Source organism: Mercurialis annua, linkage group LG8 (genome assembly GCF_937616625.2).
Source record: "Mercurialis annua linkage group LG8, ddMerAnnu1.2, whole genome shotgun sequence".
Lineage (NCBI taxonomy): Eukaryota > Viridiplantae > Streptophyta > Magnoliopsida > Malpighiales > Euphorbiaceae > Mercurialis > Mercurialis annua.
The window spans coordinates 16,325,514-16,340,488 of NC_065577.1; the positions used below are offsets into that span (position 1 = coordinate 16,325,514).

Sequence of the window (14,975 nt, forward strand, 5' to 3'; positions counted from 1 at the left end):
GTTCGTCGCCTCCAGAGCCGATCGATGAGAACAAGTTATTTTTGTCTCTCGAGGCAATCAAGAAGCAGCGAGTCTACGGTATTGGATCGGCTTCAACATCCTACATCGGCCAGAGCAGCCGATTGCGCCGCGGCGGATCATCCCAGACACAGCAGCAGGCAGTCGTTAGTGAGGAGATCGAGCAGCGCATTGCTAGAGAGGTTGAGGAGCGGCTCGAGCAGCGGATCCGTACTGTAGAGGCGGGTTTTGAAGAGCGGGTCGAGCAGCGGATCCGTACTGTGGAGGCGGGTTTTAACGAGCGGATCCGTACTGAGCTTGCGCGGCTGATGACTACACTCCCGCCAGAGTTACGCCCGCAGTTCCCCCCACCTCCACCTCCACTTGCTGATGACACTACTAGTTTGGGGTAGTATAGTATTTGGACTTGGATTTTGTAATACAGTTTGCATATTTTGACTTATTTAGTATTTAGCGAGTTGTATACTTTTTACTTTTTTTTATATATATATATATAACGTTTTCAGATATTTGTGTTTTTGTTTATGTTTATTTGTCGTCAATCGTGTATGCGATTAATGATTTAACTTATCTATTAAAAAACAGGGAAAAATCGAAAAATGCCGAAAAACAGAAATTTTCTGCCGAAATATTGAATAATTAGCGACCACATATGAGCTATTTAGTGACGGAATTATTCCGTCGCTAAATAGCTTAAAAAAACGACGAAACCGGGCTATTTAGCGACGGCAATTCCGACGGTTTAGCGACGACTTTACCGACGGAAATATCCGTCGCTAATCAGTCGGTATTTGGTCGGCTTGACCGACCAAAATACCGAATGACCGTGGCCAATTTACCGACGGCACTTCCGTCCGTAAATTGGCGACGGCCCAATTTTTTGGGTCGCTAAATAATTAGCGACCTAAAATGTGCCGACGGATTCGTTCCGTCGACATTCCGTCGCAAATCGATATTAGCGACGGAAAATTTCGTCGCTAATTGGATGAAAATAGCTTCAGTGTTAATCTTTTAAACCACATTTTTTATAATGTAAGTAAATAAATAGTCATATAGTAGTGTTCTACTGCAGTGATCATTTAGTTGTTCTAACAGTATCTCAATGTAACCATTGTAATAGTCTCCTATTTTTGTTAAAAATTTAGTTCAAACAAGATTGAAATGTATTTATAGTTTTTAGAGAAGAATTGAATTGGAATGACTTCGATTTTAATCGGCCTAGTTAAACAGGCATGTCTTATTTGGTTTTTTAAAGTAGTGATTAAATATTATATTTAGATCAACAATTGATTTAACTAATAAATAGAGGCTGGAAAACTAGTCACTCCTAGAAATCTCCTAATTAGTGACGGATATTAGCGACGAAAATCATTTCCTTCGCTAATTCTGACTTTCGCGACAAAATCTATGACAAATATCTAATATGTCGCCAAATTTGGGAGAACTTTTGGCGGGTGTAGTCCCGCCACTTTAGCGACGGAATATCCGTCGCTAATCCGTAGCCAAAATGGCAGGAGACAGCCCGCCTTTTCATATTTCTATTATTTAGCGACGGAATGTCTTTGTCCGTCGCTAACCTCGTCATATAAAAATAGTTAAAATAATGTATATTAGAGTATATAATGAAGTTTAAAAAACTACTAAGGTGCTATTTAATATTAGTAAAAATAAAAAATATAACTATTAAAATTATTTAAAACTATTTATCATTTATTTATTTATTAAATATATTGGTCTATTTGTTTTTAATTATATTTTAATTTAATATGCAAATTAATGATAATATTTTTTATGAATATGCAAATTAATTAGTTAATAGATTACATTACTAAAATAAGAGATGTTTGAAATATTGGGTGATAATCTTAAAAGTACTCCACTCTTGTTCGTTTCACTTTTCATATGTGGGACATTTTATGGTTTATAACCCACAAAAAGATTACTAACATATAGGAGGAGAAATTTTTAAGTAGACTCAGTCTATCATGTTATGTGTAGACTAAACCTATCACATTATAATACGTTATTAAAATAAGGGCACTATCATAATATTACTATTTAAAAGTGTAAAATAATAATAAACAAAATTACGATAATGCCACTATTTTAATGACATGTCATAATGTGATAGACGAGTTCACAGATGACGTGGTAGACTGAGTCTACCTAAAAATCTCTATATATATAGAAGTACTAAAGAAAAAATTCAATTCTAAGAGGGTCCAATGTCCCCCTTGGCCCATGAGTCCGTCCGTCACTGCTTGGATGGATTATCAAAGTGGAACAAATATACTTACACCATTAGACGGAGAGTATATTTGTTCCACCTTGGATGGATTATCAAAGTAGAACAAATATACTTCCACCATTAGATAGGGAGTATATTTGTTTCACCTTAGATGGATTATCAAAGTGGAACAAATATACTTCCACCATTAGATAGAGAATATATTTGTCTCACTTTCGTAACGTTAGAGTTTGTTCGCCTGGAAATATTCCGGATTCGAATCTTTGAATTTATAATCGGGATCGGTTTGAGGTTTGATATTTTAACGAACCTATGTAGATATTCGCAGGGTTTGTTTGGTTAAAGACACTTAACCACGTGATCTAATAGTAATAATCTGGGAGCTACGAACTCAGGCGAGATTAATACCGAAAACTACTCCTAAATTAAAACAATCCGGAGATTGTGAGATAAAAAGTATTGGGCTTGATTTTTGATTGATTGATTTGTTGATATAAAAATAATGAAGCTCTAAGCTATTTATAACTCCTAACAATCGAGATTCCTAATTTAACTAGAATACTCTAGAAAGAAAAACACTCCTAACGAGTTACAAATTCCTAATAAAAAGAAGAATAATAAAAACTTTTCTATTGGGCCTGAATCCCCTGGTAAGCCCATATGATGCTCTTGTCCAGCAATTTTCTGAGCCGGTGTAAACAATGCCCCCAACAAGCCTGAAACATTTATTTTGGGCTTGTTCCTCTTTTAGGCCCTTCTTTGATGCTTCCCAGCCCAACATTGCGGCCCAAATCACCATATTCAGAATTAGAAGGGTGCGCATCTATTGACTGTTTGGTACCCCCTTTCGCGCCACATCATCACCAGCTGTCTTCCACGATACCACGTCTTAACTCCACGACCTTTCGGCTTCCTCCAGTTTTTCACTTTTAAGAAAAATACCGTCTCATTTGCTCATTCACCTATTTTCTCTGCATTCAACAAGCTTTCTTTCTCCTCAGCAATCTCAAGTACTTTGCAAGGTTTCTCTTGGTAAGCCTTCGCCTTCTCATTATCGCCCATTGTTTCTTTCACTCGTCTAACCTGGGCGATTTACTACAGGTATCATGGCAGCTCCCAACAACCTCGCTGAACAAGTAACCTCCAAGATTGACGATGTCCGATCCAACGCGCTGAATACTGAATTTAAGGTAATTATTGATGTGGGTGATGACCAAATATGTGTCGGCCCTATTGTCACCTCGCCGAGTCATCTGTGCGACCTAGCCTCCCCTTTTCACGAAGCTGCTCCTCCTAGATTCTCCTTGCCCCACCACTCGTCTGTCTGGGTCGGCACCACCTTCAGGAACTGGCCGATCGAACACACTGGGTTCTCAAAATGGGTGGTCAGGTTGTCTCCTTACTTCCGGTAACCATGGATCGACTCAGGCATACACGACCTTATTCAATTATGCAAGGCGAGCCGACCGATTGCCAAACACTACATCATGGGTGCATCGCTCTTCTGGTCAAGCGCCATAAACTGCTTTTGCTTCAAATCTGTTCCGATGACGATTACTTTGCTCGACCTGGCACTTATGCTCAATGTTCCCCTCAACGGCGAGCGTATCAATCCCAATCTACGTGCCGATGCCCCAAAGTTCAACTTAACCAAGGCACAAAAAAGCTACGGGTCTTTTGTAAAACATTTTATGGGCGAGGAACCCTATAAGCCTGATCACAAGGAGCATATCGCCTTCCTGGCATTTTTTATTGCCAATTACGTGCTATGTACCTCCTCCTTCTGAGTAACCGAAGATTGCTTCCTCCTGGCCACTGCACTCGCCGATGGATGCCGATGCAACTTAAGCGAATTCATACTGGCGCACCTGTATCGTTCCCTGGGCGATATTGCCCCTCCTAAAGATCTAAGAGTTTTTAAGTGCCCAGGCGGTCCCCTTTGGATTGTTCAGTTGTGGCTCGCCATGTATTTCCCTGAACTATTTGAAGTCGGTCCACCTATCAAGGCCGAACTGTGTGGTTTTCAATTGATATCGGCAGGAAACCGACTTCCACACGTTCTAGATGTCCTCCAAGTTTTTAACAACCACGCCATTAGGTCGCCTGAGCTGATATGCCCTGCACTGCAACTTGCCTACCGACCATCTTGGTTACTCGTCGGATGGTATGTTGAGGATATGGAAGAAGCTGTGCAAGCCGATCCAAGACTGAAACTCGGCGGTCCTTACTGGGGAATCGCCCTTAAATCAAGAGATTTAATAGCCGGGCTTGATTATGATCGTAGTGGAGTGGAACCATACTGTCCGAATTATGTATCCCGTCAATTCGGCTTCTGCCAAGGCCTTCCCTGTCCTTTATTAATCGCCTTCAATAATCGCGGGACCCATAGAACTTCCCTAGAAAATTACTCCGATCTCCAATATATTATCCGCCTAAACAAAGCCTATCTTCCTCCTTTGGCCGAACTGTCTCGCCCTATAGTCACCCCTTCCTGTACTCCGGAATTCACCAACTGGTGGACCTCCATTGTCCAAACTTCCTTTGATCTGTCGCCTAAAGAAATTCTTTCACTTCAAAATTTTGATTTACCTCCTTTAAACAGAAAACCTACTCATGCCGATTTATTTCTTTTGCAGGCTCCGAAACGCCAAACTTTCACAGGTATTATCAGTTATCACTATGAAATATCTCGCTTTGAACGCTTTTATAAATTCAAATTCGACCCTCTAGATCACCCAGGTATGAATCTAAAAATGCGAAATCATAGGAGAATAGCTTGGCAAAACTTCTACAAAAAATGGGATAAAATTTGGGAGGAAAAATATAAACACCTACTCTATCAACTCTTTTTAGAAAAATTTCGGCCGAAATTTAAATATAAATCACCAGTCGTCCCTAAGTGTAATATGACCACAATCACCCCCATTAAAAACCTAAGAAAAAGAAGTCTAAAAAAGATAAAGTAGATTTAACCGATTTGGGTGTAACTTATAATGGCATCCGATGTCCACCTGATGAAGAAGCTATAAATGAACTGGTGCGCATCGGTTACCAGAAAATCCCAGGTACGGGCGATCATCTATTGCTTTGGCTCATTGATTTTTTATGTTCTAACTTCACCTTTTCCTTTCAATTGGCATTCCTCATTTCGAAAAGGAAGACAACTGGGACAACGACGACGAGGAAGAAACCCCAGCGGCCAAGAAAGGAAAGAAGCAAAAGGGCTGCTAAAGCATCTTCGAAAGAGCCGAAAGCCAAAAAGGGACGAATCGATGCACCAAAGAAGTCTGGGAAAAAAGGGCCCGAATTACAAGGTTCGGCCATGTTCAATCCGTCTCCCACAGCGACGCCCTCTCAAAGCTGCCAGTCTTCATCGAAAGGAGACACCTATACTGGGGGCGCTCAGCAGAACATGGGCGATTCCCAAGACGCCAAAGGGAACAATCAAGATTCCAAGGCGACTAGCTCCCAAGCTCCCAACGTCTCGGAGATTTTGAGAAGGATGGAGACCCATGCTTTGCTGTCGCCTTTAGCTTTCGAGTATCTCAATCTTGGGGCCGACAAAACTCAATCTCAAACTTCTAAGGTATGTCCTTTGTATTTTTCGTTTTGGAACATTTCGCCTAGCAACTAATTTTCTACTCTGGACAAACTTGGCAGATTCCAGTCTCCCCATCCCCTGTAGATGATGTAGCGGCCAAGGAAGCTGCTTTCCTAGACTCGGACAGTGAGAATGAAGACCCCATTCCAACTCCTGAAGCCGAGCAGGTGACTGAGGTGGTCGGCCATGCTCCTAACTGGGAAGATCATCTCGATGTGATGGCGCGCATGAAGAACGAGGGCATACAGCTTTTCAAGTCGCCCGAGAATGTCGAGAAACTGAGAAAGGCGGCGACAGCTTTGGCCGATGCTCCTGCTGAAATATTGAACAAAGAAGCCTGTTCTGCTGTGGCAAAGCTCTCGGCTTATATGGAAGCTTTTCAGAGAATGTACAATGAGTCGGTCTCGATTCAGTTTAAACATGGTGAGCGGATTCGCCAGGAGCGTGAGGTGAGGGAAAGCTGGATTCTCTCAAGGCAAATGTGAAGTCTGCTGTCACTACTCTTCAAGATCGCCTAACACGTGCAAAAGAACTAGAAGAGAAGATCGCCGCTATGCAACTCGAACTGGGGTCAGAACAACGAAGCATCGGCGATCTTGAGGCTTCACTGGATAAAGAAATGATAGAGGGGATAGAAGTGAAGAAACGGCGGAACCTTCTCAAAGGGGACCTTTCTAAGATCAAGCCGAAATATGATACGGTGATAACAAAATTTAATCAAGTCCGTAGTGAATTGGGCGCTTGTTTTCGCCATTTTTGAAATTTTATGTAATAATTTCTAAGTCCAGAACAGTTTTTCTTTTTAATATTTGAATCGTACTGATCTCTTGATTCGGCCTGGTGGCCGTATCTTTTTGACAATATTATTTTTAATTTGAATCGGCCGAGGGACCGAATATTACATAATCCATTGTATTAATTTTGCACTTATTTGATCGGTCTCGCAAAGTCCGATTTGCCAAGAGTTTGTATTTTTATTATTACGAATTATTACATCCAGTAGTTGAGAAAAACGGAGTACCCGTTGAAAAAACTCAACTGTAACAATACATGGCCGATCATATCATAAGATTTCTACAAGTATCGGCCTTGCTAAAGCAAGCTTGTGACAGTGCTTGGCCGAATAATACATAAACTAAAAAAACTTCCGTTCATATGTCGGCCTTGGTGAAAACACATATCGGCTTAGCACGTCCGATAAATATCTGTTGTAGGTGTCACTCTTTATCGGTTCCAAACAAGCGTCGGTCGATGTTTTCTCAACAACTGGGAACATATTTTTTTAGAAACTGACCATTGATCGCCCTGTCGTGTTCTTCTCCGTCAATATTCGCATGAACATACGCACCGCCGGTCAACTTGGTAGTCACGATAAACGGGCCTTCCCAATTCGGACTCCATTTACCTAGTCGCTTGTCTTTATGGCCAATAGGTATGATCGCCTTCCATACCATATTGCCTATGGCAAATGACTTTGATTTCACCCGCTTATTGTATGCCCTTTCAACCCTTCTTTTCTGGGCTTCAAGGTGATCTAATGCCGCCAATCTTTCCTCGTCGAGATCTAAGGAGTCTATCATCATCTTGTCAAAGTAATAGTTTTTGGACAATCTATTCTGGTATAGACGACGAGTGGACATCACAGTAAGCTCCATTGGCAACATCGCATCATAACCATATACCATTCGGAAAGGTGAAGTTCCTATAGCCGAATTTTGGCTGGTCCTATTGGCCCAAACTGCTTCTGATAACAACACATGCCATTGTCTTGGGTTTTCTTCAATCATCTTCTGAACGATAAGCTTAATAGCCTTGTTCGTCGCCTCGGCCTGTCCGTTGGCTTGTGCATAGTATGGTGTTGAGTGAAGCATTTTGATTTTAATCTGAGAAGCCCACCACACTATGTCGCCTCCTGTGAACATCATTCCTTGATCTGTGGTTATTGATTCGGACAACCCATGTCGGTGAACGATGTATTATTTAAAAAACTTGATCACAGCCTCTGGCGTGGGAGATTTTAGAGGCTTTGCTTCGACCCACTTGGTAAAATAGCAAGTGGCGATGATGACGAAAGTATGACCATCTGACGAGCCAGGATATATTTTTCCTATGAGGTCGACCGCCCATCCTCTAAAAATGGCCATGGCTTGATGATGGAATGGAGTTCTTCGGCCGGGACATGCTGTATCGGGCCACATTTCTGGCAGGCTTCGCATCCCTTGGCATATCTCACACAGTCTTGTTCCATTTTCGGCCAATAGAAACCGTATTTATGGATCAACCATCTCATTCTGGGGCCTGCCTGGTGAGCACCCGCTATCCCTTCATGCACTTCGGCCATCGCTAGCATTGTTTCCTTTGGGCTGATGCATCTGAAGAACAACCCTTCAAAACCCTTTTTGTACAGTTCGCCCGCTAAGACGACGTAGTTTAGGGCCAAGGTCCTTAACCTCCTGTTCGTATGGTCTGGCTCCTCAAACCATTTCAAGATTTCAGTCCTCCAATCTTGGGTAAAATCCAGTTGGTAGGCCGAAAATTTCCTTTCATCGATGGTGATGCCCCCAGTATGAAGATTCGGCGTTTCTCTTTCGATTGTGTCAAACTGGAGATTCATCTTGTACCCAATGCCGTGTTGAGCCAGATCATTCACGACACCGTTATCGGCCCTCTCGGTGTATTCCATCCTTGTATCCTGAAAGCCTTCGACCAGGTGCTTCGCCTTGTTGCAATACCTCACCAATAATTCAGACTCGCATTTGAATTCCCCGTTCACTTGTTTGATGACCAACTAAGAATCGCCTCTAACGTTGATTGCCTTTGCCCCCAGCTCGGCCAAAATTTCGAGACCGAATATCAGGGCTTCGTATTCTGCCTGATTGTTGGTACACTCAAACTGGAGTTTGAACGATAGTTGGTAAGATGCCCCCAAGGGCGAGACAATGTGTACCTCGGCGCCTGCACCCTGGCTAGTTCTGGATCCATGGAACCACATCTCCCATATGGCTATGTCGCAGCAACTAATTGTTTCCTCCCTAAGGGTAATACCAGGATGGTCGGCCAGGAAATCGGCCAACACTTGTCCTTTTACTGCTCTCTGGGGAACGTACACTAATGTAAACTCGGACATAGCGATCGCCCACTTCCCAATCCGATTTCTTAAGTATGGTTTTGATAGAATATACTTAATAATATCTGTTTGGGATAGTACGTACACCACTACCGGCAGCATGTAATATCGTAGCTTGCAGCACGTGAAGTACAGGCACAAACACATCTTTTCTATGTTGGAGTAGCGAATCTCAGTATCGGTCAGCCCGTGACTTAGATAGTAGACCACTCTTTCTACCCCATTGTCCTCTTGGGCGAGCATGCATCCCAGGGATTCATGTGCAGCTGATAAATAAAGTAACAGCGGTTTGTTCAGTTTTGAGGGGGTCATGACCGGAGGTTTGGCCAAGTATTCTTTTAAGTCGTCAAACACCTTTTGCAGCTCGTTCGTCCATACCCACTGGTCGGTCTCTTTTCCTCGTAGCAGAACACTCCAACTGCGAAGTCAGCCTGCTGTGTTTGCTATGAATCGCCTTAGGAAATTTATTTGACCGATGAGCCTCTGGAGCTGCTTCTTGGTTTTGGGTGGTTCGGCATTGATGATCGCCTTGGCTTTGTTCTTATCTATTTCTACTCCCCGCTGGTGAACCAAGAAACCCAAGAAGTTTCCAGCCGAAACACCGAACGCACATTTAAGAGGGTTCATTTTTAACCCGTTGGACCGTATGCGTTCAAACCCTTTCTTCAGATCGGCCAGATGAACTTCCTCGGTATTCGACTTTACCACCACATCATCAATGTAAACTTCAAGGCAATCAAGCCCTCTGAACATTTTGTTCATCGCTCTTTGGTAGGTCGCCCCCGCATTTTTCAAGCCGAAAGGCATAACGACCCATTCGTAAGCTCCAATCGGCTCGGGACGTCTGAAGGCCGTTTTAGATACGTCCTCCTTGCTGATTGGTACCTGGTTGTACCCGGAGTGTGCGTCGAGGAAACTGAGTATCGTGTGCCCCGCTGCTCTGTCTATCAGCATATCGGCCACAGGCATCGGGTATTCATCCTTAGGTGTGGCCAGGTTGAGATTTTGAAAATCTACACATACCCTCAGTTTTCCATTTTTCTTCATCACAGGGACGATATTAGACAGCCATTCGGTGTACTGAGCTTCTCTGATAAACTTGGCATCTTTTAACCGTTTAATTTCGTCATGGATGAAGGTATCTACTTCTTTAGACATTTGTCGTGGGGGCTGCCGAAATGGTCGAAACCCATTTTTCATAGGGAGCTTGTGTTTGGCGATACCTGGATCGAGACCCGGCATTTCATCGTACGACCAAGCGAAACAGTCGCGGAATTCGATGAGTAAAGCGATCAACTGTCCTTTATATTCTTCACCTAATCCGTCGTTGATGTAAATAGGTCTAGGTGATTCAACCGTGCCCAAGTTCATTTCTAGCAAGTCATCTTGTACTTGAGCGAGATCATCTCCCAGTTTCCCTATTGCTAGCTGTATATCCCCGATTGTCAGCGACCCTGTTGGGTCTTGGTCCTGATCCTCGTAAATGCATTCGGCTGATACAACATCGTATAGAGAGGCTAGCTGTCTGATCTTCTCCCTTAATTCCTTGTGTCGTGCTATCATTCTAAAAGCTTGATGATGGTGGATCGGCCGTTGCCCATAAGGGTCATCGATACTGGCCGATCCAAATTGACTAATAAGCGGGGTACGCTCGCCTCCACTTTGGAACTAAGGGAATGTATGTTTCGCAATTCTTCGTCATATAAACGTGCTTCAAGCACATTATGGTCTTCGCCGAAAGGGTTGTGATCGCCCTGTACAACTTTGGCTTCATCGTCTTCTCGCCATATGAACAGGATTTGATGCATGGTTGACAGTATGCACATATTGGAGTGTATCCAATCTCGGCCGAGCAATATGTTGTAGTTGCTCCGGGCGTTGACCACGAAGAACCCTTCTTCGGTCTCTACTCGTCCAACCTTTATCCGTAGGGTAATGTATCCCTCAGCCGGCGTCTCGCCTCCAGCGAAGTCGGTCATGTAAACATCAGTTGGGTTCAGCTGTTCTCGATTTATGTCGAGCTTTTTGAGCATCTTTGCCGGTAATATATTGACCCCAGCTCCGTTATCAATAAGGACCCGGTTGACCGATACCCCGTTCAAATCGGCCTTGATGTACAGCGGCCGAATATGCCTTGTCATCCTCGTTGGGGGTTTACTAAGCGATACTACTGTCGTGCTGTCGTCACTATCACTTTCTGGGACGATCACATCGCCTTCCAACGTCGCCTTCTGCCCAGGCTTGCTTCTATACGAATCAGGGAGTGTGACTACTGTTACTCCGTATTCGTCCTTGACAACTGGGACCCAAGCTTTCAACACTCCTTTTCTGTGTGAGACGATTACCTTACGATCTTTGGGCAATTTTGCTTTCAATTGGCCATCTTGGTGAGAAACGAGCACGTCTCTGTAAGATGGTTTCTTGCCAAGATCTGCCTCGCTCTTGTGGGCCTTTATCTTCTTAGTTGTGCTGGTCGAATCTTCTGTTCGGCTCACTTGCTTTGGACACCCATATCTTTCTTACCTTAAGGGTTCGTTGTTCGCGTGGCTCGGCTTTAGTTTTGATCCGAACCCTATTGCCCAACCTTTTGGTTATAGTTTTACCCCCTCGCTCGGCCTCTGGAGCCAATCTCGCGTCGTGATTCGCCCCCGACTCTTGCCTTAACCTCTGCATACGCCTCTTTTGGATTTTCATCATACGAGGGGTCGCCTCCATTGGCCGAAAAAACCTTTTGAACACGGTTGTCTTAGACTCCCACTTTGGCTGATGCTTCTGCCACTGTTCAGTGGGCGATTTAGGCTTGAATGTCTTAGGATGCTCCCTTACTTTTTTGGCCCTCTTAGCTTCGAAACAAGTACTATATGATGGGCAAGTTATCTCTGCAGTAGGCGAGCTATGGCGTTTTCTCTTCAGTTGCTGAGATCACCCTATCTCTCCTCGCCATTTGGAACCATCGGTCTCCACCTTGAGCTTAGGTCTTCTCGGATTCCACTTACTCTGGATCTGTCCTTGCTCCAGGAAACTGTCAAAGTGAGGCCGAACAGTGTTAATGGAGACATACTTTGCATCGGCCTCTTTCTTCGTTGGAAACAGAAGTTTCCCCTCGTTGATTGCCTTCTGGATCACATTTCTGAAGTTCACACAATTATTCGTGTTGTGCCTCCAGGAATTATGGTACTTGCAATAATCCTTTCCGACCAGCTCTTCTGGCGGTGGGATTACGTGGCCCTCACTAAGGGCGATTTGCCCATCCTTGAACAAGGCATCGAAGATGTCGTCGGCCTTGGTTAGATCGAAGAAATATTCCTTCTGTACCACCGTGATTTTGTTCTTTTTAACGAAGCCTGGCTTTCTTAAGGCCGAACACTCCAGAGGCTTAGTTCCCAAGAATTCGGCCATGTTGACTTCATCTTCGGAGCTACTATCTTCACTGTCGGACACTACGGCCACGTCCAGTTGGTCCTTGTAATAGGTTCCTTTAGAAGCGCCCCGCCTCTGCTCCTTCTCTTGAAGAAGTCTTTCGTAACTCGTCACCCTGTTTGTCAGTTTGAACAAGTCATGGAATCGATGGCCTTCGAAATGCTCCCTCATGGCGAAGCTCATTCCCCTTACTACCATCGGGACGCAATCGGCCTCGGTCATCTTAGTGGAGCACCTTGTTCTAAGGTTCCTGAAACGCCTGATATACTTCTCCGCCGATTCGCTCAGTAATTGAGAGATGCGAGCTAGATCGGCCAAGGTGACATCGGGTGGTGCTTTGTAAAATTCCTCATTGAAGTACTTGCCCCCGGATAGTCGATCCTTCCAGCAGATTCGGCCTCATGCCTCGTCAAGAGCTTGACCGATCCATATGTATACCCTAACTTACTGGGCTGCTGCGTTGTCTCGGCCGAACCACCTGGATATCTGAATCGATTTGGTGTTTGGTTTTGCTCGGCCCGTCTGTAACCCTGATCGGCAGTGGACTGCCCAAAAAAGAGTCGTCCCAGATTTTCCATCGCCTCGTTGAGGCCATCCAAATTACCCTGGATCTTCCGTTGGACCGATGTTTGATCGGCCATGATGTTCCTCATAACTTCAGACATCTGGTGCATAGCACCGTCGAACATCTGCTTGTTTTCCTGAGTTATCTCGCCCCTCATGGCCGAAAAATCAGCCTGTGATAAAGATGGGCAAGATGAAGGAAGCTGGCGCGAGTAATCCATCCCATCGTCGGTTGCATCATCATTCTTGTCCTTAGGAAGGTTCCTATCGGTGTCCGAAGTATTCGGCACCTTGTTCGATTGGTTCACCTGTTTGTCCTTGGCCATAGTTTCAGATTTGTCCGAGTCTGATTCTTCTACTACGTCACCTCTCTTCAGTTGTTGTCGGCGTAAAGACCGAGCGTGCCTGGAATCGTCCTTAAAGTCCGTTTTTGTGCTAACCATAAACTAAGTCCCCAGTGGAGTCGCCAAAAGATGTTCGCCTGGAAATATTCCGGACTCGAATCTTTGAATTTATAATCGGGATCGGTTTGAGGTTTGATATTTTAACGAACCTATGTAGATATTCGCAGGGCTTGTTTGGTTAAAGACACTTAACCACGTGATCTAATAGTAATAATCTGGGAGCTACGAACTCAGACGAGATTAATACTGAAAACTACTCCTAAATTAAAACAATCCGGAGATTGCGAGATAAAAAGCACTGGACTTGGTTTTTGATTGATTGATTTGTTGATATAAAATTAATGAAGCTCTAAGCTATTTATAGCTCCTCACAATCGAGATTCCTAATTTAACTAGAACTAAAACTCTAGAAAGAAAAACACTACTAACGAGTTACAAATTCCTAATAAAAAGAAGAATAATAAAAACTTTTCTATTGGGCCTGAATCCCCTGGTAAGTCCACATGATGCTCTTGTCCAGCAATTTTCCGGGCCGGTGTAAACAGAGTTATATTTTTTTCATTTTGGTAAAATTATGTTCATTTTTTAGATTCGAAAAATATTAGGGCAACGACTAATTCTATGCCATGTCAGCCGAATTACCGTTCAAACACGCTACCGTTAGACGGAGGGCACATTTGTTTCACTTCGGTAACGTTAGGGCATTTTTGAGACTCAAAAAATATTAGAATGTTAGGTGAGACACAAAGTAAAAATTAGGGTCTTTTTTATACCTTAACCCAACAGAACATTATAGAGTGCAACTAATGCGCCATATGTCATTTGTGCAGTATACCAATAACTAGGAGTGAGCAACGTTTCGGTCATTGAACCGCTCAAAAATTCAAAACCATTCAGTTTCTAAAAATTTCAGTCACCAAATAAAATCAAAATATTTCGGTTCGGTCGAAAACCGTAGTATTTTTTGTATGATTTTTAGAAGAAAAAGAATAGTTTCTAAAAAATTAGAAAGAAAATGGATAAATTTTACGTAGAGGGTATATATGCTTTAAATTTAGGTCTAATGTCTTAAAAAACCCCGACCTTTTAGCCCCTTTTCAATCATACCCTGACGTTGAAAAATTGTCAATTTTACCCTATTTTGCATTTTTGTATTTCAATTGTACCCTGAAAAATTAAATTAACGTCTTTTGCGTTTGGAAATTTGTTTAAAACATTCTCCATGTCTCGCATATATTAATTGTATATTTTTAAAATTTATTTAAATTTAGTTAAATTAATTAAGAATTTAAATTAGTGTTAATTTGATTATAGTTTTTAGTTAGTTTTTAAAAATAAAGGACTTATTTGTACTTTTTTGAATAAAAAAGAATTTAATTTCATGTTTAGACTTAATTAATTGAATGATTTCATCATTTAAGTAAAAAAATTAACAAAAATTAAAATATTGGGGTACAATTGAAAACGGAAAATTCAAAAGTGGGTAAAATTGACAAATTTTCAACGTCGGGGTGGAATTGAAAAAAAGTTTAAAGGTGAGGGGTTTTTGAGTGATTAGGCCTTAAATTTAATGTATGTTTATCGCTTATTTTA

General features: G+C 42.8%; 1 protein-coding gene across 1 annotated transcript; it reads right to left on the reverse strand.

Annotated features, from left to right (window-relative positions):
• Window positions 1-6,371: 6,371 nt before the first annotated feature.
• Window positions 6,372-7,792, reverse strand: LOC126661698 (uncharacterized). The gene is made up of 2 exons (XM_050355559.1): window positions 7,162-7,792; window positions 6,372-6,541 (listed from the first exon to the last, which is right to left on the reverse strand). Exons 1-2 carry the CDS (start codon window positions 7,790-7,792, stop codon window positions 6,372-6,374), a joined length of 801 nt encoding a protein of 266 aa, XP_050211516.1.
• Between the last annotated feature and the right edge of the window lie 7,183 nt (window positions 7,793-14,975).

Coding starts and splice junctions, on each gene's coding strand:
- LOC126661698 (XM_050355559.1), bottom strand. CDS start 7,792: ATGATGTTCACAGGAGGCGACATAGTGTGGTGGGCTTCTCAGATTAAA. Junction 6,542..7,161: donor ACACGACAGGGCGATCAATG/GTCAGTTTCTAA, acceptor GCTTGATCTTAG/AAAGGTCCCCTTTGAGAAGG.